The sequence below is a fragment of the Mucor velutinosus genome (genome assembly GCF_035048745.1).
Source record: "Mucor velutinosus strain NIH1002 chromosome Unknown tig00001563, whole genome shotgun sequence".
Classification (NCBI taxonomy): domain Eukaryota; kingdom Fungi; phylum Mucoromycota; class Mucoromycetes; order Mucorales; family Mucoraceae; genus Mucor; species Mucor velutinosus.
The window spans coordinates 3,378,464-3,403,607 of record NW_027041904.1 but is presented as its reverse complement, the minus strand read 5'-3'; the positions used below and the strand labels follow the sequence as shown (position 1 = coordinate 3,403,607).

At 41.6% G+C, this 25,144-nt stretch overlaps 8 protein-coding genes across 8 annotated transcripts; 5 read left to right on the top strand and 3 right to left on the bottom strand.

Moving 5' to 3' along the window:
* Positions 1-47: 47 nt before the first annotated feature.
* On the top strand, positions 48-1,904 carry ATC70_009734 (uncharacterized protein; the record flags this gene model as incomplete). Its single annotated transcript, XM_064828962.1, has 1 exon — positions 48-1,904. The coding sequence occupies one exon, from the start codon at positions 48-50 to the stop codon at positions 1,902-1,904; it is 1,857 nt and encodes a 618-aa protein (XP_064686164.1).
* Positions 1,905-7,034: 5,130 nt separating this feature from the next.
* Positions 7,035-13,508, top strand: mge1_1 (GrpE, mitochondrial; the record flags this gene model as incomplete). The annotated part of the gene is made up of 4 exons (XM_064828961.1): positions 7,035-7,254; positions 7,309-7,848; positions 7,899-12,105; positions 12,299-13,508. The coding sequence occupies 4 exons, from the start codon at positions 7,035-7,037 to the stop codon at positions 13,506-13,508; spliced, it is 6,177 nt and encodes a 2,058-aa protein (XP_064686163.1).
* A 1,241-nt stretch (positions 13,509-14,749) lies between these two features.
* Positions 14,750-16,453, top strand: SMF1 (Manganese transporter smf1; the record flags this gene model as incomplete). The annotated part of the gene is made up of 5 exons (XM_064828960.1): positions 14,750-14,785; positions 14,842-14,923; positions 14,977-15,179; positions 15,237-16,192; positions 16,261-16,453. 5 exons carry the CDS (start codon positions 14,750-14,752, stop codon positions 16,451-16,453), a joined length of 1,470 nt encoding a protein of 489 aa, XP_064686162.1.
* Positions 16,454-21,105: 4,652 nt separating this feature from the next.
* Positions 21,106-21,837, top strand: GCS1_1 (Zn finger-containing GTPase- Activating Protein for ARF; the record flags this gene model as incomplete). The annotated part of the gene is made up of 2 exons (XM_064828959.1): positions 21,106-21,618; positions 21,691-21,837. The coding sequence occupies 2 exons, from the start codon at positions 21,106-21,108 to the stop codon at positions 21,835-21,837; spliced, it is 660 nt and encodes a 219-aa protein (XP_064686161.1).
* Positions 21,838-22,089: 252 nt separating this feature from the next.
* On the top strand, positions 22,090-22,482 carry ATC70_009730 (uncharacterized protein; the record flags this gene model as incomplete). The annotated part of the gene is made up of 1 exon (XM_064828958.1): positions 22,090-22,482. One exon carries the CDS (start codon positions 22,090-22,092, stop codon positions 22,480-22,482), a length of 393 nt encoding a protein of 130 aa, XP_064686160.1.
* A 115-nt stretch (positions 22,483-22,597) lies between these two features.
* Positions 22,598-23,428, bottom strand: ATC70_009729 (uncharacterized protein; the record flags this gene model as incomplete). Its single annotated transcript, XM_064828957.1, has 2 exons — positions 22,598-23,246; positions 23,304-23,428. 2 exons carry the CDS (start codon positions 23,426-23,428, stop codon positions 22,598-22,600), a joined length of 774 nt encoding a protein of 257 aa, XP_064686159.1.
* Positions 23,429-23,498: 70 nt separating this feature from the next.
* On the bottom strand, positions 23,499-23,725 carry ATC70_009728 (uncharacterized protein; the record flags this gene model as incomplete). Its single annotated transcript, XM_064828956.1, has 2 exons — positions 23,499-23,583; positions 23,634-23,725. 2 exons carry the CDS (start codon positions 23,723-23,725, stop codon positions 23,499-23,501), a joined length of 177 nt encoding a protein of 58 aa, XP_064686158.1.
* A 95-nt stretch (positions 23,726-23,820) lies between these two features.
* Positions 23,821-25,106, bottom strand: ATC70_009727 (uncharacterized protein; the record flags this gene model as incomplete). The annotated part of the gene is made up of 4 exons (XM_064828955.1): positions 23,821-24,076; positions 24,128-24,711; positions 24,765-24,985; positions 25,043-25,106. 4 exons carry the CDS (start codon positions 25,104-25,106, stop codon positions 23,821-23,823), a joined length of 1,125 nt encoding a protein of 374 aa, XP_064686157.1.
* Between the last annotated feature and the right edge of the window lie 38 nt (positions 25,107-25,144).

The window sequence follows — 25,144 nt, the reverse complement described above, 5'->3', positions numbered from 1 at the left end:
GGAAATTTGGGTTTCCTCGCCCTCTGATCAAGTGTATCTCCAAGTTGATGGGTGACAACCTCATACGTATCAACATCAATGGTCATTTGTCAACTGAAGTGGCGAAACTTCGTGGCTTAAAGCAAGGGGAACCTCTCTCTCCTGTACTGTACAACTTGGCATTTGAACCTTTTCTGCTTGCAATCCTGCATGATCGTCAATTTCAAGGCTACTTGATGGGTACTGAACGAACAAAACTCCTGTGCTATGCTGATGACGCTTTGGTGTTTATCCATGACTCCAATGATTTGACTCGGTTACAGCTCCATATGGCTCGTTACTGTGCTGCCTCCAACGCCAAGTTCAATAATGCCAAGGTGGAAGCCTTTTCAATGTCTGGTCGGGATACGAGGGATATGTGGGAGGGTTCATTATCTCAAATGGGCATCACACATCTCCATTCTGTTGAGGACGGTGAACCGTTAACCTATCTGGGATTTCCCCTCGTCCAAAGTAGGATACAGCGTGTTCATTTTATGGGTGCTTTGGTAACCAAGATCAAAACTGCCATCCAGATTCATTCTGGTCGCTCCTTGTCGGTCGTTGGAAAGGCTACAATGCTGAACTCTCTTTTGCTGTCCAAGCTATGGTACATCCTGCGTGTTACGCCTTTGACTCAAGCTGATTTCAAGCAGCTGCGCTTTCTGGCTCTTCAGTTCTTGAGAAGAAACATCTTCCTCGTCATCCCTTGGAAGGTGTGGACTCTACCAAAGGACAAAGGTGGTCTCGGTGTTGTAGACATCCAAATACAAGCTTCGGCTTTGTATTTTCGTTGGCTTCACCCACTACTGGTTCAAGATCAAGATGTCATTGATTCCCATCCTGTGTTGTACCTCTTAAGCTACCACATCTGCAATGTCAATGGTTATCCCTACCATCAAATCCCGCTGCTATTTCCCTCTGCTCGGCGCACCAAGGGGTTGAAAAAGCAACGCACGGGAACTGTCGATATGTTATATCGAGCAGTTGACTACCTTCCCAAGTCGTTTGATGCGGCTTTCTATGTTCCTCCATCCTCCTCACTGGTTGTTCCTCTTAAAGTCAAAGAGATGATGTTTTCTGATGTATTTCAGTACGATGCCCGACTTAACTTTGTACATTGGAAAGACACTTGTGACCCTTCCCTCCTCAGTTGGAAGCGAGCCCGTTCAACAGTGTTCAGAGGCCTCGCATCTGGCACTCTTAAATTCCAGCCCTACTTTCTCCCAGTGTATAACCCAGCCCCCCTTGTGGATCCTGGAGTCTCTTTTGCACCGCTGGTGGATCAATTTTGTCTGCACGATGGCCAACCCCTTGGAAATGCTCAAGCTTCGGCCAAAACATCTCGTCTGTCTGTGCTGTCGTCGATGGAACAACCCTTGGTCTTGCAGAATATCTCTGCTTCTCATTGGAAATTCTTTTGGTCCCTGTCTCTTACCTACATTCAACGTAATGTGATATATCGGCTCATCACAGGCTGTATCCCTTCTCGAAGCAGATTACACTACATGATGCCTGGAGTCTTCGAGTCTCACAATTGTTCTGTCTGCTTGTCTCCCAATGAAACTGCCAGCCACCTGCTCTTTGACTGTCCATCCAAAGAAAAGGTATGGCAAGGCGTCATTTTTGAATTCCTATGGCCCACCACGTCCATCACTGACATCAAAGAGGCTCTTCTGTCCCTGAACTTTTCGGATATCTGGTACTCCCAAGTCAAAGGCATCCATCCATACAGAGTCCTACTCATCACCCTGTCTCAAATATGGCTAGCCCAGATGCGCTTTGTTTTTGACAACATCATCCTTGTCCCTGAGGCAATTCTGGTGAATATCCGCTCTACTGTTCGCCAGACAGTGGATGAGGATCAAATCCACTCCCTCTTGTAGTTTAGATAGTTTCGATAGTTCTGTTTAGGTTAGTTTAGTTAATATTTTACCTTCTTTTTATTATTTTCTTTTCAATTGCACCCGCCCCTTCACTTCGACCCATTACTTCTAGTGTACGCGGCTCAATCAATAAACAAAATTTAACAAAAAAAATCTATTTTGTGATATTCGATTATATAAATTGTGATAATCACCCTATGTTTTCTAATACATCCTCGAAATACTTTTCAAGACGCTTCCAATGGCACTAATTCTAATAGGTGATTTGACTGAATTTATTGAGAAATTTGGTCAATATAGGCTTTCAGTTTGAGTTGTGGTGTAATTTATTGATTTGCATTACTGAGGAATAGTTGTAAATTTGTGCAGTCCAGAGAATGATTTCGAGCTTTACCAAAATCAATATGCCTCCTATTCAAATTAGAAGTTGCACAGACTGCAGAACTGCCCTCTTCAAGAATTTCAGCTATCCATCCACCAAGATGTCATTCACGCTGTGTAAATAAAAGCTGTAAAGCAAAAACATTGCCAATTTTGACAGCTTTCAAGCCTTCATATATTGACATGTAGACCTTTCTGAGCCACCGGAATGACACCAAATTGTTGTATCCGAGTAGTAGTAACTTCCTGACACCGTTACTCAACTTTTTGGGACCAAAAAAAACATAGCCAAAGTTCCATTAAAAACCATGAGGGGTACCTCATGGTTTTTTTACGAAGATTAAACGGTCGCCTTTTTCACCTTGAAAATAGAGACTTTTACTATGGTATACGAGCCTTTCAGCACTTCGGGTGGTTTCCTGACCTACGCTTCGCTTCGGTGGAAACCAACCTACGTTCAAACGGCTCGCGCTGCCGCGGGCCTTTGGCTAATATCCCAAAATTAATATAGCTAAAATGTTAGAAGAGGAACCCTGATTGTTGATTGATATATAATCACTAATCATATGAGTGTTTATGCTTCGGATGGTTCTCACCGAAGCGTAGCGAAGGTAGAGAACCAACCTGCGCAGCGGCAGCTCGTGCTACTGATTGCTCTTGCGTATTTTATCAAAATACTGCTACTTTCATTTTGACCCTCCACTTACACATAGTAACCCTTCATATTATCTGTGGATCTGATTCTTATGTGATGTTCTACATCCATATACACGTAGCTACTTCATATACGGGCAAGCAGCATACTGGTATTCCCACTTTTTAGTCCTTAGTGTCCCTAATACAGCAAAATTTGAATGCATTTGAGCTGAATTTTCTTGCGTTCAAGGCCGTTTTAGATCGTCAGAATAGCCCCAAATGGTTGCTTTCATCTGGCAGTTACTTTCTGACACTTTTGCTCGACTTTTTGGGGACCAAAAAAAACATGGTCAAAAATCGACCAAAAAGCATGAGGTATCCCTCATGGTTTTCATCGAAAATCAAACGATCGCATTTTTCATCTTGATAATGGAGACTTTTACTATGGTATATCTTGAATCAAAATGTTTCTATCAATCCAAAGCAACCTCTGAAATTATCTTTGTGGGACTTTGATATGTAAAATTTCGACATTTTGGCCATAAATCTCTTTTCATATTTTTACAAATCATTCAATAAGTGAATTCAAAACATCTATTTTACTTAGTACCATTGGAAGCGCCTTGAAAAGTACTCCAGGAAAGTTTAAGGAAGCATGGGGTGATTATTATACTTCACTTAGTCGAATCTGCAAAAATAGCTCGATCGAGTCCAGAATCATCAAAATTTGTCCAATCTAGAACAGACTATGATTCTGGGTTTGAATTAATTTTGGTTGGTAGGGCCAGCTGGAAAACTCATGCCCTTTTCATAAGGCAATACAGTAGTAAATGCCCTTGAAGCGTATAGAAAGTAGGTGGAAGGTCATAGCACTATCGTTTAAAATGATATTTTATTGCCTTCTATATCGTTCATAATGACATTTTATTGCATTCTATATTTAATAACGTTAGTCTGGACATTGACAATGCATGGGTTGCATAAAATGTCTGCAGTAAGTAATGAAATCTCTGAGGCTCTGAGACGTCGCTCAAATAAAACATTGACAGCATTGAGCAGAGGAAAGAGGGTAGAAACAACAGTGGTTTTTGTTGATTGATTGTAAAATCATTATTCTCATATGAGCCAGGTCTGATAGATGCCTTGAAACTCAGGTTCCATATTAGGATTGTAAAGTGCAAAAGGACTGAACATTTATTATGTTATGATATGAGCCAGGTCTGATAGATGCCTTGAAACTCAGGTTCCATATTAGGATTGTAAAGTGCAAAAGGACTGAACATTTATTATGTTATGATATTAATTCAAAACGTTTCTCTCAATTCAAAGCAATTTCTGAAACCACTTTTCTGAGGTTTTCATATGCAAAATATGGCTATTTTCGCTAAAAACCTCATTTCATGGTTTGTCAAATTGCTCAATAGTTTCATTCAAAGCACATGTTATAATTAGTGCCATTGAAAGCGTCTTGAAAAGTACTCCAAGAATGTATTAGGAAGCGTAGGGTGATCCTCACAATCAATATAGTCGAATCTCGCAAAAGAGTTCGATCAAGTCGAAAAAGGACGATATCTGACCAATCTTGAACAAAAAAATTGGCTGCGTTTGAATCAATTTTGGCAGACTTCGCTGATGTTGGCTTACCCGAATGCCTTTCTGATGATGACAATGATAATTGCGATATTGACCCAATGGAGGCCATATATTTGAAAGAGCAGTTACTTAGTCCAAATATATGTATATACATTTACTTTTGTTCAGAGTTTTTCCCTGTAAAAGTGTCTTCTGCAATGACAATAATCTCTCACTATTAATTGAATGTCTAAGATTTATGTGATATCTCTGAATTGAAATGTCTTCGGCGAGAGCCCGCAGGGCAACGCTGTCATCCAGCGTAGCAATATCAATTGGCTACTTGTCCTATACAAGAGATCAAATACATTGTTAGATTGAGTTGACATGTCAGGATCGAAAAAAAAATGTATGGCGAATGAAGAGGATATTTTGTTGGTACGCTAAGAACATTTTGTTGGTACTTTAAGAATATCTTGCTAGTACGTTAGCCAAAGTATGTCTATAGAAAACGATATTTTGTTCGTACACTAACCAAAGTATGTCCATAGGAAATCATATTTTGTTGGTATGTTAAGCAAAAAAGGAAATTTTTTGTTGGTACGTTAGCCAACCCCAGTACCCCTCATGGTTTTTGGACAATTTTTGGCCGTTTTTTGGGTCCTCAAAAAGTTGAGCAAAGGTGTCAGGAAGTTACTGCTGCTTGAGCACGATTATTTGGTGTCATTCCAGTGGCTCAGAAAGGTCTACATGTCAAGATATGGAGGCTTGAAAGCTGTCAGATTTGGCTGTGTTTCATGCATTTGATTGTCGATAAACGTGTTCTTGTTATGTTACAAAGGCGTAAAGGTATTGTAGGTATTAGTCTAGGTACAGAGTATGCTGTCACATCCAAATATTCAGCTGGAAGTATCAAGTTGAATGGCATTTTTGCATCGCTGTATCATAGCGCAATGATACAGCTTATGAACAGAAGACGGTAGTGCTCAAATGCGTCCAAACTAGTTGCATCTTGCTATAAAAGTAAGGATTAAAAGAGAAATTAAATGTAATATGAATACAACAGCAGCCTGTACATCTTGGCTTAGATACCTGCCATCAAACTCTGTGCAGTTATTGACTTGTGTCTGTAATTGACGGAACTTCAAGGCGTTGGTTGATGTTCAGCTCTTTAATGGTTTGGCTATGAGTTGACTTAACATAGCGTTATATAAAGATACATAATGTGGCACAACATGAGTCAGTTCCTGATATTTCCGATGTCGTCTTGAGAGCTCAAGCCGTTTAATTACATACAGTGTCTACTTTGAGGCCACATTACATCATATACGAGAACTGCCACTATGCTGTATATATATATATATATATGCGCTGCATTATATTCATCCTTGGCGCACGTCTATTTTGAGATGCTTTCAACTGATTTTCTCATAACGCAATACGTGCATTAAAATGCTTGTAAAGCTGATGGTTTCAATGTCAATTAAATAAAAGACATCATATGCAAAGCGTAGAGGGACCTTGATTTAATTTTCATTAGGAGCCATTAAAATGTACTACCATCGCATCGACTGCAAAACTATATTTATTATGAAGGAAAGTTTTATAATATGTGAAGAGAAGATAGAATACAGTGGCACAGTTCTGTCTTTATTCAACTGCATATGGCCATCTTTCTCTGGAGCCTATCGTCCAATGTTAAATCATTCGTACCCTTACACCACTAGAGATCAGCTAGGGATAAATACTCTATAGATTTAAAGTTTCAAGTATCACGAAAGATTAGATTATTGCAGCCTATAGCAATAAGACGTTGGCGGCAATGACATGTCGTTAGTCAACACGCAGCTGATAACACTTGATTGAACACTGATATACCTCCGTATCACTGTGCCTCATTGGCATTTGCTTTGGTCTTCTTACCTAGCGATGCATACTACCCAAATGCACTTGTTTGCACCTTTTCAGCAGTGGCATCTAGAAGAAGCGTGGGTACTTTTTGGAAGTACAAGAACACAACATTTAGCAAATGAGATCTTTATCATGATTGAAACGCAGGTGCTAGATTTGATAGGCTATCGAAATCTTGTGTTATCATCGAAACTGATTAGCTATTTGTTTCTCCTCCTCGTAATAAATCTACAAGGCCTCTTGTGGGTATCTGGCTATCGGATCAGTTCGGTAACGGTAAACTTAATGCTCTACTACGACATGTGATGAGTGTCAAAGGAAGAGAAAACACGCATCCTGGTTTTTCAACACGAACAGGAATCTCAACATCTTGTGCAACATGCATGGCAATGCACCTCGCTATTGTTTTCATGTCAATGTTACCTGGCTTATTGAAAGGTTTGGTAAAATGCAGGTCTGTGGGTTGTCTCACTTTTTTTTTTTTTTTTTTTTTTTTTTTATCTCTATAAAATGTCTCGCATTTTTTTTTCCAACTTTCCTCGTCTTAAATACAAACCTTCTTGCTGTTCTTTTTTCTTTTCTTTTCTATTCCTTTTCATATACTAAACTTACATTAAGACGCAAATTCATATGACAAACTCATCATGGGCCTCCGCTATTCCTCAAGCTCAGGGACTCTATAACCCAGATCTCGAAAAGGATGCTTGCGGTGTTGGTTTTATCGTACATGTAAAGGGTTATCGCTCGCACAAGATTGTCAGTGATGCCAATGATGTGCTGTGCAATATGACACATCGTGGTGCCAGTGGTGCTGATATTAGGGATGGCGATGGTAGTGGTATCCTGACTGGTAAGTTGGACGAGCTTCTGTCAATGGCATTGATTCATTTAACACATCAAACAGCTATTCCCCACCAATTCTTTGTCAATGAGACATCTCGTGAGCTAGGCATCACTCTGCCCAAAGAAGGTCATTATGCGGTAGGCAATCTGTTTATGAAGGATGTTGAGGAGTGTCAGCAGGTCTTTGAGAAATTAGCCGACGCTCTGGATCTCAAGATTCTTGGATGGCGTCAAGTCCCAGTGGATTCCACCATTCTAGGCCCCAGCGCCAAATCAAAAGAGCCTGCCATCTTTCAGCCTTTCATCGTGCTCAAGAATAGCAACGCATTCGACGAAGCTTATTTCGAGCGTCAATTGTTTGTCTTGCGCAAACATGCCACCCATACGCTTACCATGAAAAAGTGGTTTTATATCTGTTCATTGTCCAATAAGATTATTGTTTACAAGGGTCAATTGACTACGAAGCAAGTGTTCTTGTACTATTATGATCTGGTTAACGTTCAATATACCTCTCATTTGGCTCTGGTCCATTCTCGATTCTCTACAAACACATTTCCCTCCTGGGATCGTGCTCAACCTATGCGTTGGTCTGCTCACAATGGTAAGTTATCCATTCAGTTGGATGAATCGCAATACTCATATCAATAACAGGTGAAATCAATACATTGCGTGGTAACAAGAACTGGATGCGATCTCGTGAAGGCGTCATGACATCTGACAAGTTTGGCAATGAGTTGGATCTCCTGTATCCTATCATTGAAGAAGGCGGTTCTGATTCTGCTGCATTTGACAACGTGCTGGAGTTGTTGGTGGTCAATGGTGTCTTGACCCTGCCTGAAGCTGTCATGATGATGGTTCCCGAAGCCTGGCAAAACAACCCTGACATGAACCCCGAAAAGAAGGCGTTTTACGAATGGGCTGCTTCTTTAATGGAGCCTTGGGATGGCCCTGCCCTATTCACTTTCTCTGATGGCCGTTTTTGTGGCGCTTCTCTTGACCGCAATGGCTTGCGTCCTTGTCGTTTCTATCTGACCTCAGATGACATTATGGTCTGTGCCTCTGAAGTGGGCACCATGTTTGTTGAACCTGAAACTGTGGTGCAAAAGGGCCGTCTTCAACCTGGTCGTATGTTATTGGTGGACACTGTCAAGGGTATCGTTGTGGACGATACACAATTGAAGTTGGAAACAGCTAGCAAGAAGCCGTTTGTCGAATGGATCAAGAATAACAAGATCAGCTTGCAAGATGTTGTCACTGCCACCAAGAGCAATGCTAAAACGATTCAACTGGATGATACAACCATCAGAACAGATCCTCGCTTAAAGGCATTTGGCTATACGCTGGAACAATTTAATCTGCTCATGCTGCCCATGATCTCCAGTGGTAAGGAGCCCGTCGGTTCTATGGGTAACGATACAGTACTTGCCTGTTTATCTGAGCAGCCTCGTCTCTTGTACGAGTATTTCCGTCAACTCTTTGCCCAGGTCACCAATCCCCCTATTGATCCCATTCGCGAAGAAATTGTCATGTCTCTTGAGTGCTATGTGGGGCCTGAAGGCAATATCCTTGAAATGGATGAATCTCAATGCCGTAAATTGACCTTGTCATCACCCATCTTGAAGATGGAAGAACTGGAGGCTATCAAGGCCATGTCAAGCGTGTTCTCTGACTGGAAAGTAGCTACCATTGACATTACCTTTGACAAAGCAGATGGTGTGCAGGGCTATATCAATGCTCTGGAGCGTGTATGCGAACAGGTCTCGTCGTCTATTGATCAAGGCTACAAGGTGGTTGTTTTGTCTGATCGCGCTGTCTCTGCTGAACGCGTATCCATCTCATCTCTCATCGCTGTGGGTGGTGTGCATCATCATTTGGTCAGAAACAAGAAGCGTAGCCGCGTCTCTCTCATGGTTGAAACTGCTGAAGCGAGAGAAGTCCACCATTTCTGTGTTCTCCTGGGCTACGGTGCTGATGCTATTTGTCCCTACCTCGCCATGGAGTCTATGATGAAGCTTCACAGAGAGCATGCTGTTCGTGAAGGGCTGACTGTTGACAATCTTATTTTCAACTATATTGATGCGGTGAATCACAGTATCTTGAAGGTCATGAGTAAGATGGGTATTTCTACTTTGGCTTCCTACAAGGGTGCTCAAATCTTTGAAGCTCTTGGTGTGGATGACTCAGTCATCAGTCGCTGCTTTGCTGGTACTGCCTCGCGTATTAAGGGTGCTACACTCGACATCTTGGCCTTGGATGCTTTGACACTGCACGAAAGTGCCTGGCCCACACGTAACGTTGTTCAGCCTGTTGATCTGCCTGAATCTGGTGAATACCATTGGCGTGATGGTGGTGAAGCTCACATTGCTGAACCCTCTGGTATTGCCAACTTGCAAGATGCTGTCCGTCGTAAGAATCAAGACTCTTACGATGCCTATGCCAAGAACGCGCATGCTGCCATCAAGAAGTGTACTCTTCGTGGCATGCTCGAATTCAACTTTGAAGGTTGCAATGAGATTCCTATTGAGCAAGTGGAGTCTTGGGATTCTATTGTCAAGCGTTTTGTCACGGGTGCTATGTCCTACGGCTCCATCTCTTGGGAAGCACACACTGCTTTGGCAGCTGCCATGAATAAGTTGGGCGGTAAATCCAACACAGGTGAGGGCGGTGAGAAGCCTGAAAGATCTGAAAAGGAGATTGACGGTGTCACGCTTCGTTCTGCTATTAAGCAGGTTGCCTCTGGTCGCTTTGGTGTCACTAGTTTCTATCTGGCTGATGCAGATGAACTTCAAATCAAGATGGCTCAAGGTGCTAAGCCTGGTGAAGGTGGTGAATTGGCTGGTCCCAAGATTTCCGAAGAAATTGCCTCTACTCGTAAAACCACTCCTGGCATTGGTTTGATTTCTCCTCCTCCTCACCACGATATCTATTCGATTGAAGATTTGAAGCAGCTGATTTACGATCTCAAATGTGCTAATCCTCGCTCTCGTGTGTCTGTCAAGCTTGTATCCGAAGTAGGTGTTGGCATCGTTGCTGCTGGTGTTGCCAAGGCTAAGGCAGACCATATCTTGATTGCTGGTCATGATGGTGGTACTGGTGCCTCGCGTTGGACGGGTATCAAGTATGCTGGTCTTCCCTGGGAGTTGGGTCTTGCTGAAACACAACAGACATTGGTGCTCAATGATTTGCGTGGCCGTGTCATTGTTCAGACAGATGGTCAAATCAAAACAGGCCGTGATGTGGCTATCGCTTGTTTGCTGGGGGCTGAAGAATGGGGTTTCGCCACTACGCCTCTCATTGCCCTTGGCTGTACCATGATGAGAAAGTGTCACTTGAATACATGTCCTGTAGGCGTTGCTACTCAAGACCCTGAATTAAGAAAGAAGTTCCAAGGCAAACCTGAGCATGTCGTCAACTTTTTCTACTACGTTGCTGAAGAGCTTCGTTCCATCATGGCTAAGCTTGGTTTCCGCACAATCAATGAGATGGTGGGCCATGCTGAATACCTCAAGGTCAATGATTCACTTCGTACCTTCAAAACTTCCAATATCGACCTGACGCCTGTGTTAACTCCTGCTAGTGCTTTGCGTCCCGGTGTCGCCACGCACAATGTCACCAAACAAAGGCATAAGCTCCATGTGCGTCTTGATAACTATTTTATTGATGAGGCTGAACCTGTGTTCTCTGGCGTTGCAAAGACCGTCGATATCGAAGCTCAAGTGGTCAATACGGATCGTGCCTTGGGTGCCACTCTTTCTTATAATGTCTCTAAACGTTTTGGTGAGAAGGGCTTGCCCGAAGACTCTATTCACGTTTCCATGAAAGGCTCTGCTGGTCAATCAATGGGTGCTTTCTTGGCTCCTGGCATCTTTTTTGAACTTGAAGGTGACTCCAATGATTACGTTGGCAAAGGTCTTTCTGGTGGTAAGCTGGCCATTTACCCACCCAAATGTAGCACATTTAAATCTGAGGAAAACATCATTGTGGGTAATGTGTGTCTTTACGGTGCCACCAGTGGCAAGGCTTTCTTTAGAGGTATTGCTGCTGAACGCTTTTGTGTTCGTAACTCGGGTGCCATTGCTGTCTGTGAAGGTGTAGGCGATCATGGTTGTGAATACATGACCGGCGGTCGTGCTGTCATCTTGGGCCCTACTGGACGAAACTTTGCTGCTGGTATGTCTGGTGGTATTGCTTATGTATTGGATGTCAATGGCAACTTCCGCAATATCGCCAACACTGAATTGGTGGATCTGGAGACCGTCAATGATGATGAGCGTGTGTCTGAACTGCGCGATCTTATTGAAGACCATCGCCATTACACTGGCTCTGAAGTTGCTGATCGTATCCTCAAGAACTTTAATGAATATCTTCCCAAGTTTGTCATGGTGATGCCTAGAGAGTATGGTGAATTACTGAAGCGCCAAAGAGACATGCAGGCACAACCCAATTCTGACAAAAAGTCTTGCGATGATACTGCTCATGCACACAAAAAGAAGGAACCCAGCGTGGAAGATGTGGAAGACAGTGTCTTGAACGAAGAAGAAATCTTGAAGCGTCGTGAAAAGCTTGACAAGTTAAGAGGCTTCATGAAGTACAAACGCAAGGCAGACCCTTACCGTGATACCAAGAAGCGTCTGGGTGATTGGGAAGAAGTCAATGTCCGTCTTACTCGTCCTCAATTGCATGAACAAGCTGCTCGCTGTATGGATTGTGGCGTCCCTTTCTGTCAATCTGATACTGGCTGTCCTATTGGTAACATCATCCCCAAGTGGAATGAACTGGTCTATAAGGATAATTGGAAAGAGGCTCTTGATCGTCTCATGATGACGAACAATTTCCCTGAATTCACTGGCCGTGTGTGGTAAGTACCCACTTTCAGAAGTTTTCTCAGTCTATCGGATTGTGATTCGACTGGCAGATCAAAACGGGGGTTGAATAGGATTCAGGGAGGGAATGCCGTTTGACATTTTCACCCATCTCCATCAATTTTGGCCCTTTTTACATGATTCTTTTACGAAAAATGATGCTAATATTCTCTGATTTATCCTTTGTAGTCCTTCGCCATGTGAAAGCTCTTGCGTACTCTCAATAAACGAACCTCCTGTAGCCATCAAGAGCATTGAATGTGCCATTATTGACTATGCCTTTGATAAGGGGTGGATTGTGCCAACTCCTCCTGCCAATCGCACTGGTAAGCGCATTTCCATCATTGGCTCTGGTCCTGCTGGTCTTGCTGCTGCAGATCAACTCAACAAGGCTGGTCATTCTGTTACTGTCTATGATCGCAATGATCGTATTGGTGGTTTATTGATGTATGGTATTCCCAATATGAAGCTGGACAAGAAGATTGTACAACGTCGTGTGGATCTTTTAGCTGCAGAAGGAATCAAGTTTGTTCCCAATGCTCATGTGGGTGTAGATGTGGATGTCAATCAGATCCGTGATCAGAGCGATGCTTTGGTTGTTGCTACAGGTGCTACTTGGCCTAGAGATCTCCAAATTCCTGGTCGTGAAGCAGATGGTATTCACTTTGCCATGGATTTCTTACAAGCCAATACCAAGAGCTTGCTCGATTCAGGATTGAAGGATGGTCATTATCTGTCAGCTAAGGATAAACATGTGATTGTCATTGGTGGTGGCGATACTGGTAATGATTGTATTGGTACATCTGTTCGTCATGGCTGTAAATCTGTTGTCAACTTTGAATTACTGCCTAAGCCTCCCAATACGCGCGCAGAGGACAATGCTTGGCCACAATTCTCTCGTATCTTCCGTGTAGACTATGGTCATTCTGAAGTCCAAACTCACTTTGGCAAAGATCCTCGTGAGTATTGCGTTCTTTCCAAGGAATTCGTAGTAGAGAATGGCTCCGTCAAGGGTATCAAGACAGTGCGTGTTGAATGGACCAAAGATGAAGCTGGTCGATGGGCAATGACTGAAATTGCAGGCTCAGAGCAAACATTTGAAGCTGATTTGATCCTTCTTTCCATGGGTTTCCTTGGCCCTGAAGATGCTATCGTTAAGCAATTGGAGGTTAAGCAAGATGGCCGATCCAACATTGAAACTTTGAAGGGTCGCTATGTCACCTCTGTTCCTGGCGTTTATGCTGCTGGTGATTGTCGTCGTGGTCAATCCTTGATTGTCTGGGGTATCAATGAAGGCCGTATGTGCGCTCGTGAGATTGATTTGCATTTGATGGGTAGCACCTGTTTGCCAGTAACCGGTGGTATTAATAGGCGTACGGCTGTTCAAGTGTCTGCCTAAGTTGTATTTCTATCTATATCTTATCGATCATTCAATTGCAATGTAAATAAATAAATGAGTTTAGCTACTTGTATCTTCCAAAAGTGTGTATTTTCATTATTAAAAAATGGTGATCGAATTTACTCAAACTAAAGCGTAAGATGAAGTGGTAATCATAAGGTTTTAATCAGAATCCATATAAGAGATTGATTTGTGATCTCTTTCTGCTTTCACTTTTTTCAATCTCTCTCGATGATAGAGCAATTTCGCCAGGTGTCTATCGTGGTTTGCTTCGACTGTTCATGGCTTTTAGAGTAGAAGACAATGAGATTGCAATCAAAGCTGTGGTGATCCCCACTGATCCAGAATGGCGCGAATAATGGTTTGGGCGGTGCAAATGGCAATTAAAAAGAAACTTAGCCGTGTAGTAAGTAGTATTTATAACATGCATCCAGTTTAATTACATTTCTGATGGATTTAGTACTGCTCTATGGAATCACCAACATCTCGAATCCATTACACTTGTCATGGGTGCTCAAACAGCATTTTTGCATATTAGAAGAAAGGTTACACTCGAGGACTTGAGTAATTTCAAGCATCCGCTGGTGGTAATCTAGGCTGCCTTCCCTTGAATTCTGTCCGTTTACAGATCAGCATTAGAAGAGGCCATGTTATGGAGCTCTTCTGGGGGGTAAGACAGATGCTTTTAAGATAGAAATGTCTGCTTGGAAAGACCAGTTACTCGTTTCATCCAGTTTCCTGGTAATCCTGTATGTTGTATTCATGGGCAGAGTCAGCCATTGACCGTCATGAAAAGGTATAGCTTCCATTGGCACCAAGGAAAGGATTGCCATACAAGCACCATCGCCACTGAATAACTTGAGGACTTTACCCGACCGATTATCACAAGCGGTAATTCACATTTTACTGTGGCTACATATCATTGAGATCCATCTCTTTTGGCAGACTCTTAAGCCTTCATGAGCTTAGCATTAAACCAATATTCCGGCGTGGGTTGGTTTCAAAAGAAGGATCATATCAAAGGACATTGATTGTAGATGTGTTATTCCGAATGTGCGACATAACTTTCTTCATTCGTGCGACAGTGTTTTTTTTCCTAGAGTGCGTGGAAATAGTGCAGGATGACCTTGAGAACTGTTTTCCCCTTTTTCTTTCAACAAGCAATTCTTTATTTTCCTTTTTTTTTTACTGCTCCTCTCCAAAAGTTTCCAAAATATAGCATATATTCTAAACTCTTTAATATGAGCGGCCAGAACTACATTGGTTCAAAGATTTCGGTAACGTATTCATAATGCATCCTACAGACAATATACAAACTGATCGTGATATATAGCTTATTAGTCTGAGTGATATACGATACGTTGGCATCTTGCACAATATCAACCTAGTAGAATCTACGGTTGCATTACAGAATGGTAAATTGACGGCTTTATCAGGTTTAAGCAGTGTAGATTAAACCAAACTATAGTCAAATCTTATGGTACGGAGGGTCGAAAAGATAGTCCAAGCGAAGAGATTCCTCCATCAAACAACACATTTGATTACGTTGTGTTTCGTGGCTCAGACATAAAGGATCTCCAGGTCTTTGAGGCCCCTCCTTCTTTCCAATCAGAGCAGATGCAGAAACCGGTGCAGCAACCCAAGCCTGTCGTGGAGCCGGTTGTTAATGCGGTAACGTGATATTTATAAACACCCAATGCTCCAGATCCTAATCATCTCTAAATCCAGGCACCATACAATTACCCTCCGTCCAATATTGCACCGTACTATTCAACCCCGAATATGTTTCCTAATAGCAAGAACAGTTCCACTGATTACACGGCTACGTATGGCACTACGTCCAATCATTGGCAAGGTAGCGGAAATGCTGCTGCATACAATCCTTACCTTCAGCAACCCCGCTACCAGATGCCAGTGCCTGAGAATTACCAAACGGTTCCTAGTGCACCTCCTGCAGCGGCTATATCTGATTTGAATATGAATGAGAATGGCGCCAGTCCTCCCTCAAAGAAAGAGTACAAAGTTGAAGAAGAAAAGACTGTGGCATCGCCTAAAAAAGAGATACTTCTTATGAATTTAACGTCTACAAGCATGCAAGTAAAGGTCAGTCAAGAGAAGGAGGAAGTAGCACCTGCCATTGAGCAAGTTGACAAGGCGCTCTTAAATTCATTGGTAAAGCAAGTATCAGATCTGGATATCAAGCAGCCACTCATTGTAAATAAGCAAAAGTCGCCTGTGAGACAACAAAAGCAGCAGCAGCAACAAACTCAAGTCAACGGTGGTAACAATGCTCGAGTGCCAGCAGGTAGTAACAGCAATGGCAACCGCGGAAGAAGGAACAGTGCTAGAATTCCCACCAAGAATCACTCTACTCGCACGAATGGAAATGCCAACAGTGCTTGGGAGCCCAACAACATCAATGGTAATCGAAATGTGAACAATGGGCAACGCAATTCTTCTGGCAATACTCATCGACGCAACAGCAGCATCGTCATTCCCAAATCAGATTTTGATTTCGAATCTTCTAACGCCAAATTTGACAAGAGTGACATGAATGTCATTGACGACGTCAGGCAAGTAAATGAGGAGGAAACCGTCATCATCCCAGAAGCAGATCACTTTTACGACAAGAAGAAGAGTTTCTTTGATGATATTTCATGTGAATCAAAGGAATATCAAAAAGGGTACCTGAAAAATATAGATTGTAGATAGATTCATGTTTTTACTAATGGAAACTCATTGTGTGATTTAGTACTCGCGGAGGAAAGTACAAAGAGGAGAGCATGCTCAATTTAGAGACATTTGGTCAAGCCAACCCTGCTGGTCAAAGTGGAAAGAGGAATCGCCATCGAGGCGGTAGAGGTGGTAGGGGCCGTCAACATCGAAGTGGTAGAGGAAAAGCCCCTTCTTCTACAGAGAATAGCAATGCTCAAGACGAAGTATAATTCAGGTTTACTGAGAGGGGTAACGTATCTCGGTCTCTTATCAATAAACACCATGCTGATTTATATAACGAAAATCCTGTCAAATGTCAGTCATCATGCAGTCTTATCTCGTGCCCTGCACATGTAATAATATAGCTGTTATTAGAATCATTTTTTCATACAAAAAGTTGTCTTTGTCAAATATGGTGAAACTGTTCTCTAGTTTATCTTGGCCAGATTGGCGATCGCATCATAAAATTTACTCCAGCAATCAAATTTTCATCAATATCCACAACCATGCTCATCCTATATATAATAGTATCTACTACTAAAAAAAAATGCTAAGCCCTGATTGAGAGAGACATATCTCAATTGAGCATTTGGAATTAGAAAAACGTGGTTCGTAAAATAATCATTATCTGCGTTTCTGCTCTGATAAAAACATAAATGCAAGTCTACTGAATCAACATCTTACCATTCGGCAACATCTCGCATCGCTGGAGAAAATATTTTCAAAAAAAAAGAGAGCACCAGAGACCGAGCTTCCAACCTCTAATTCCAAGTCAAGTATCTTAACTATGGAACTACAATTTGCGACATATTCAAAGATTGGCATGGCTTTTTCGCCATGTTGCGGAAGTATAGTGGAATTCACTGCTGTGCGCCGCGTATAACATTAGGTAAGGCTTCTGGAGGCTAACTGGAGTCGCGCAATTCAGCACTGTTGGAGCAGCAGCTCTTGAAACTATTCCGAATTAATACTGTTGTATCAACAACAATAAACGTAAAAAAAATCACTGTGCTGAAGCAGTACCAATATAAATTTTCTCACATAATAAATTCTCCTGTGAAACTGTTTAACGGATATCAAATCAAATAATTGCACCTTACCTTAACATAAAATATAAAGTATTTGAAATTATATCTATTTAGATATCCATTTATTACAAACACAATATTATGATAAATGGCAGATCAACAGAAAATCTACTAGTTGTAGACCTTTTCTCTTTCAACTCCAGAGCCAATCAAATCGCTTGAAAACTCCGCTGACCTAAAAAAAATTTGCGAGGGTTTCCCCCTGTTTTGATGTGAGGCAAAATTTTAAGCTCCGCTATATATAGCAATATAGCCGTTACTATCATCAAATTTCCCTCAGGTGCCAGAGCATGCCTTACTTACACCATCTAGCTTTAGATTCTGGCGTTGAGACTCTCAATCATCACTAAAGTAAGTAGTGATAACCAAGTGGAGGCGGCCTATCTACCTCCTAGCCTCGGATAAAGTCTTGTTGAGCTTCAGGGATAGGCACATCCACACAACGTAATAAAGAGGTATGCTTCAAAGAAACATAATAATAATAAAAGTAAGAAGAAAAGTACATATTACTATAGAAGTATAGAAGTATGTAGGCAAAAAAGGAACTCACACAAAAAAGTGAGCCAAAAGAAAAGCATAACAAACACAACATCAAAGGTGTTTAAAAAAGCTCGTTGCTGTTGCAAGAAAAATGCATGCATGAGCAACGAGCATGGTGGTAATAGTCGGATGTAAAGCAACGTGACACAAATACGCACAATTGCAGAAGCAACAGTGGTATTATAAGTTTGCGAGACAACATAATGACTAATGCTGTTTCATGTAAAACTACAGAGGAAACACTACCAACAAAAGAAAAAGAAGAAGAAAAAAGCGCAACAAGGCAAACATCATGAATGCATTATCACGAGAAAGGAAGCAATAATATAAGCGTTCAAAGAAATTTTATATCATTGCGACCAGAAGAAAGAAGATACTTACAACTTACCATAGCCACAGATAGACTAGAGGATACGCAATCACCAGAAGTAGACCAGACAATGAGCATGCACCAGAGACAGTAGACCAGAAAAGACCGTATTAGCAGCAGCAGCAACACCAGCAGCAACAACACCAGCAGCAACAACAACAGCGTAGAAAAACCGAAGAACGAGTGACACCAGAGACCAGACAAAGATTAACGAAGCAACCGCCAGAGATAGGAGCCAAGAAGCAACTACCAGACATAATAAACCAAAGAAGCAGACAGCAGAGATAACAGAAAAGTAATGACAGCAGCACCAACCTCAAACAGACAAAAAAAATATCGAAACCTAATAAAAAAATTCGATTAGTGCTGGTTTTATCTCTTCTAGTGCTCGTTATAGAATGATACCTACCATATTCCACTTCAAAGAATCAGTATCAAGTATTTTTAACAGTGTAAGACCGTGTTATCAGAAGCTAGAGTGTTATTTTCAATCAAAAGGGTTCCAAAACCAGTATGGTTTGATACTAAACGCGTTTTGCAAAAAGGATAAAAAACGGAGGTTTGAAAAGATGAGAGGACACCCTAACCGACGTCACGGCCAGTAGATTTGATCTCAGTCTTCTGCCGTGGCAGTCGTAACTGCTGCACTTTAACTTGAATTTCTGTCGTGGGTATTTTCGTGTTCAAATTCGACTTGATTTCATATTCCTTAAACGCTTTTGCTAAATTTGACTATGAAAATTTTCGTTGTCATACTTTACTTTCTAATGCATTTATAAAGAGTCAATAAAGGCGCATCAAATGATGCTGGTTACATTCAGCTTTCAGACCGAAAATAATGAGCAATCTGCAAAAATATGAAAACAGTTTTTTGCCAATATGTCATGATTTAGCATATAAAAGCTCCATAGAAACAATTTACAATGTTGTATTTTACCACTACAGTCAATCTGATCTAATACTTGTCATAAAGAAAGTCTTCGTTTTTCGGGTGAAAAACACGATTGTTTGATTTTTGATGAAAACCATGAGGGGTACCTCATGGTTTTTAGTCAATTTTTGTTTATTTTTTTCGGCCACCAAAAAGTTGAACAAAGGTGTCAGGAACTAACTGCCAGATGAGAGCAACTATTTGGTGCTATTCTGACAATCTATAACTGCCTTGAACGCGAGAAAACGCAGCTCAAATGCACTCAGATTTTGCTGTATTAGGCACACTCTTGATTAAAAAGTGATAATATCTGTAAGATACATGCCTGTATATGAAGTAGCTACGTGTATATGGATGTAGAGCATCACATAAGAATCAGATCCACAACTAATATGAAGGTTTTTCATGTAAGTAAAGGTTCAAAATTGTTGTGCCAGAAGGGCTACAACTGTCTATAAAGATTAAATTATTCTTGATGGGTAGATATGTCTGTGTTGTGCAACAACATGGACAGGCTATGATAATTGAAGTGCATCTCAGCTATCTAAATTGCTAGTTTGGCATTCAGAACTTAGTATAAATAGAATAACTCTTGTCTTCATCAATAAATCTTTAGTTTTTGTGTCTGATCTTATTCAAATAAGTCTTTTTTTGTCTTTATAATATCGAGCATTTTTTATAAGCTACAAATAATAATCCTTTTATTCTTTGTGCTTAACAAAAATGAAAGTAACAGTATAATAATATTGATAAGATACGCAAAGGCAATCGGTAGCGCGAGCTGTCGCTGCGCAGGTTGGTTCTCATTGAGGTGAAGCGAAGGTAGAGGGCCATTCAAAGCATAAACATTCGTATATATTTAACGAAAACCTACCTTCTTCATCATAAATGCAAGCAGTGTTTTTTCGTTTGCTTGAAAGCGTTCGGGCAATGGCAGAAATGCAAAGTATCTCTCGCAGGACTGAAGAATACGATTTGTCCGTAACCATACTTTACAGTTGTGTTGTACGATGGATTCTAGATGATCTCGCTGTAAACTTGATTCTTCATTTCGCGATCATGTTGCTGTTGCAATTCGGTGGAAAAGCTGCCATCTTCATTCAAAAAAACTTGCAACATCGCTGCCGTTGACGACTATCACAGGTACGGTTTTTTCTGAATGCGGCAAGCGACCCTTATTGCGTCTCTATATTGTCAAGAAGTGAGGGATATACTTGGTCACCAACCTATCACCATGGTCCTCGTGAGCTTTGTCACTATCAATTATGCGTCATTTATTGCAGGCGTAAAGCCAATGATGGCCATCGCTCTTGGCTAATGACAACTCTGGACTATCAGACAAGACACCTTATACGATGCACAATCTTATGTATGGCCAGCTTTGTGCTCGAAGCGTTGCAAAGCGTAGGCTCTAGCGTGTGCTTATTTTGCATCGCTCTAAATGTTTCTTTGAATTTGAGTATATTTGCTCCAGCCTGGCGATACTGATTATATAACAAACAGGCCGTTACCATTCCAAATCCTCAGCTATAACGTGGATTTCTTTTATTGCGGCATAAAATCCACGTTTGTTGGATGCAAAAGTAGCGCATCCTTATAGATAATAGATCATGGCGAAGAATCAGTTAGGAGCAACTATCGCTCCAGTGCATTCAATAATGAAACCAACAATCTATTTAAGATACGACATATAAAAGGCTATAATTGACAGCACAGGCATCATTTTCTATGAAAGAAATGAGTTTTGGAAGCAGTTTTATGCGCAAATGTTGCAGAGGAATGTTCAAGATAAGCTTGACACTTGACAGAATGAATGAAGTGTATGCAAATTCAGAATTTAGACCGACTCGGCATTGAAAAAAAAAAAAGAAGCCTGGACACACAAAAAAAAAATTAAAGGCGAGGGGGTCGTTTATCAGATTTAAAACAAATACATCTTCACACCATTCCATCATGCTCCGAGCAACCGCCATCACTGCCAGCAAACAGCTTCCACGCAGCACAACACATCTATACAAGCGCACTCTATACAACTACACGGGTAACGATAAGGCACTGAGCGATCGTAAATTAACAGATGAAGAGCGTGCATATCTGGATCCCATGATTCGTGTCGACCAAGCAGGCGAAGTAGGCGCTTATTACATATATAAGGGACAAATTGCAGTGTTGGGTAACGACAAGAACTTGCGACCCATCTTGCAAGAAATGTGGGACCAAGAGAAAGAACATTTAGCTCGCTTTGATCATTTGGTTGGGCAACATCGTGTAAGACCAAGCTTGCTGAGACCTTTGTGGGAAGTAGCTGGCTATGCTGTAGGTGCGGGTACTGCGCTGTTGGGCAAGGAAGCTGCTATGGCTTGTACTGAAGCAGTAGAAACTGTGATTGGAAACCATTACGATGATCAATTGAGAGAGCTGGTTGCTATGAAGGATCCTAATCAAGATTTGGCTGACCTCAGCAAGGTAAACAGCATGGCATCGTATCTGACGCTTCTGGTATTAACCACTTTGTTTTTTTTAAAAAATTCTGAATAGACGGTAGCTCAGTTTAGAGATGAAGAATTGGAACATCACGATATTGCAGTGGCTCACGATGCTCAACAAGCTCCTTTTCATTCCGTACTCAAAGGTGTGATTATGCAAGGATGCAAGACTGCAATTTGGGTTGCTGAGAGAGTTTAGACAATTGAATAAAAGATGAGTCGTTTTCATATGCTAAAAGTGTTTGAATGTGGAGTAAACCTTAAATTCCAGTTTTCCCATCAATCGTTAAACATTGTGGAGAGCAGAAGGGTTACGATTGAAATGCCGGTGTATTGTATCGACATGTGAAAGTCTTGTTGATTCAAAGGCGTATTTAAATAGCCATCTGTATGCCCGTTTTGTTTTTTTCTTTTCTTTTCCTTCTTCTTTACCCTACTCAATTATATAAATATGTCTGATATCAAAACTGCCGGTTTCCAAAGCTCTGAAGTCTTTGCCACTCTCAAACAATCACTCGATGCTCTTCCTGCCGATGGTAAGGCCAAGCTGATCAAGCAAGTCAATGGCATCTTTGAGTTCGTTGTAAAGAATGCCGAGGGAAAGACTGAGACTTTCACTGTGGATCTCAAGAAGGATGGGTCTGTTGTCAAGGGAAAGGGCGCCAACAAGCCTGATGCTATCATCTCTATTGCTGATGCCGACTTTGTTCAATTAGCTTCTGGTAAATTGAATGGTCAAAAGGCCTACATGTCTGGTAAGCTCAAGATCAAGGGCCAAATGATGTTGGCTACCAAGCTTGATACCGTCTTCAAGCAACTTGCTGGTGACAAGTCCAAGTTGTAAATGTACACATACGCCATGTAAATAAAATATTCTATTGAACGCATCTCTGCATTTCTCGTCTTTTGTATGTGTGGGAGATAACTTGTAATTTTGTTTATTTGTTTTGCATTAATTATTAATGATTACGAATATAAGTGTTTCCCAAATTGTCTGTAATCAAGTCTATACTGTCATCGTTTTTCTCTTCATCTCCAGAGTTCTCCTCTCCCTCACTATCTTCATCTGAATCTTCTTCGTCTGAATCCTCCTCAGAGTCATCGGTGTCATCAGCAAACGCAGTAAAGGCATTGTCGCGATTGTGATTCTTAAAGAGCAGATCGTCATCCTCGCTATCTCCGTCTTGCTGAGCAAGAGATTCCTCCTTTTTGATGCGTTCATCTTCTTCTAATTTCTTGAGGTATTCATTCTGCACTTCCAACACCTCTGCAGCATCTTTACATTTGGAATATCTGGACAGCAACCCACCATTGACCTTTTTGAATGCGTGTCCCCATTTAAATTTGCCCAACAATGCTTCTCCATGCTCGGGATATCCAGTAATGTAGAATATGGCTGCCAGTGCCTCTGCGCAGTTCAATTTCCATGGTTTGCCGTAGTTAACTGGATTTGTTGCTACTAGATAAGGCAGTAAACGATCGGTGGGTCCTTTGATCTTGGAGAATGGGACTTCATCTACACGAGCCCAGGAGCAATCGACCACACCGGCTCCGTATAATTCAACTACTTTGCGATCTGCTGGTGAAACCACCTTTTCGCCTATAGGACTAGAATGGTGTCTCTGTAAGTAGGTGATCTGAAATGCTGCTGCTCAAAGTAGTTACCTAGCAACGATACCACGGAACCGTTGTGTTAATTTGAGTGTCTTGAGCATATCACAACGAGCTAATTTGACACCGGAACATCTCTTGGGATCACAATGCTTAAAATCCCACATGGCTACAGGCATAGGGATGCTTGAAACATGTCCCTCTTCAACTATGATAGCATGTAAGCATATTGCTGATGCCGATACTCTGTCAATTGATACCTTGCCCTTGCTCTGTACCAGGAGCAATCAAACTGGCATCTGCATATTTGTCATATCGAGATCCTTTACTAGAGCTTGGCATGATGTCAGTATGCTACAAACTATCACTAGGCAAAATACATACTGAGGTTTTCCATGGCTCTTGGCGCTAGCGCCTTTGTGTCCATGCGATTTAGAGGAACGTCCGCTGTAATCTTCAGAGTTCTTTTTACCCATTTTGAAATAGAAGAGTGATGGATGAAAAAGTTTTAACGGTTACAAATACAAAAATTTTATTACAACATCAAAATGGTTTTAAATGCAGCAGATTACTACAATTGCTCTTCAGTCCACCATTCAGGCAAGAAGGGTCTCAAACGGACAGACTCGTCTTTCGCAGAAGTAAACGCTTTTTCATCGTTTTGAATGTGCTCCAATCTCATCAATGCCAAGCCAATATTGTGAATACCAGAGCAGAATTTGCCCACACCTCGCTTGCTGGTGCCATCCACTAATTTGATGTCGCTTTGAGGTTCAAGCACAGATGGCCAAACAGCATTGCGATCCACTTTTTGAACAGATGGCGACCTACCAGAAAACTGTTAATAACATTACACATGGCAACAAAATGGACTTTACCCTTTATCCTTGTCGTATAGCTGAATAGGTACAATGCGTTTACGAACGACACCTGTATGGAATGTGCGAATAGTTAATTCCTGCCCAACATAGCATCCCTTGCGGAAATCCACGCCATTCATATAATCAAAGTTAGACTCCAAAGGCAAAGAGACTTCAGGCCAGAGATCATCTGGTCCCTCAGGCAGTCCCTGCAGCATACGACGGATTGTATATTCGTCTTCATTTAATGCTTCAAACTGGCCCGATGTGGGCAATACATGTTGGACATCCTGGTCTGCTGGCAAGACGGCTCGATATCCAAAACCAGGGATGCGAGGATCCATACAACCAATATCTGAAAATCGCTTTTCCTTCTTGACGAGAGCAGGATCCTCCTTGTTGAGTGCAGGTCCCCAAATGTGCCATAGCTTGTATTCCTCCGAGCAATCTCTTACTTTGACCTTGGCTCGTAGAATGTATCGTTTCAAATGGCGTAAAAATGTCGATTTCGTGGCACTTGGACAGTCAATGATGAACTTGGGATGTGGGAAATTGACACCCACATTGACGGGATAGATGAATGTATCGTACAGCATACGTCCCTACGGTGAATCTTGGTTAACAGAAATCAAGATTAGAGTTGATATGTGCTTACGGGAGGTGTTAAAAATGCAGCATAAAACCCATCACCACCAGGCGAGATCTTTGGCATATGGTTAGTCATTAGGCCTTGCAGAAACTTGGCCGTTTCGGGTCCTTCCAGCTCAAGCAAGCTACGGCCAGGAACAGGTGTGTAATGATCCCCCTTGTGAAGCTCGTCTTTCTCTTGAAAGTGGTGGGATGCTGGTGAACTGGCAAAGGAACGAGCCAATGTAGCTATAATAAAACGATGAGTGAGGGGAACATAGCCTGTCATTGTGGTTCAAATGTTACGTTTCAACAAGGATTGCTTGACCAAAAGGCTTGTATTTGAGCGTAGTAGATGTTTGGCGAGCATTGTTTACAGATAAAGTGCATTTTAATAGATTCAAATGC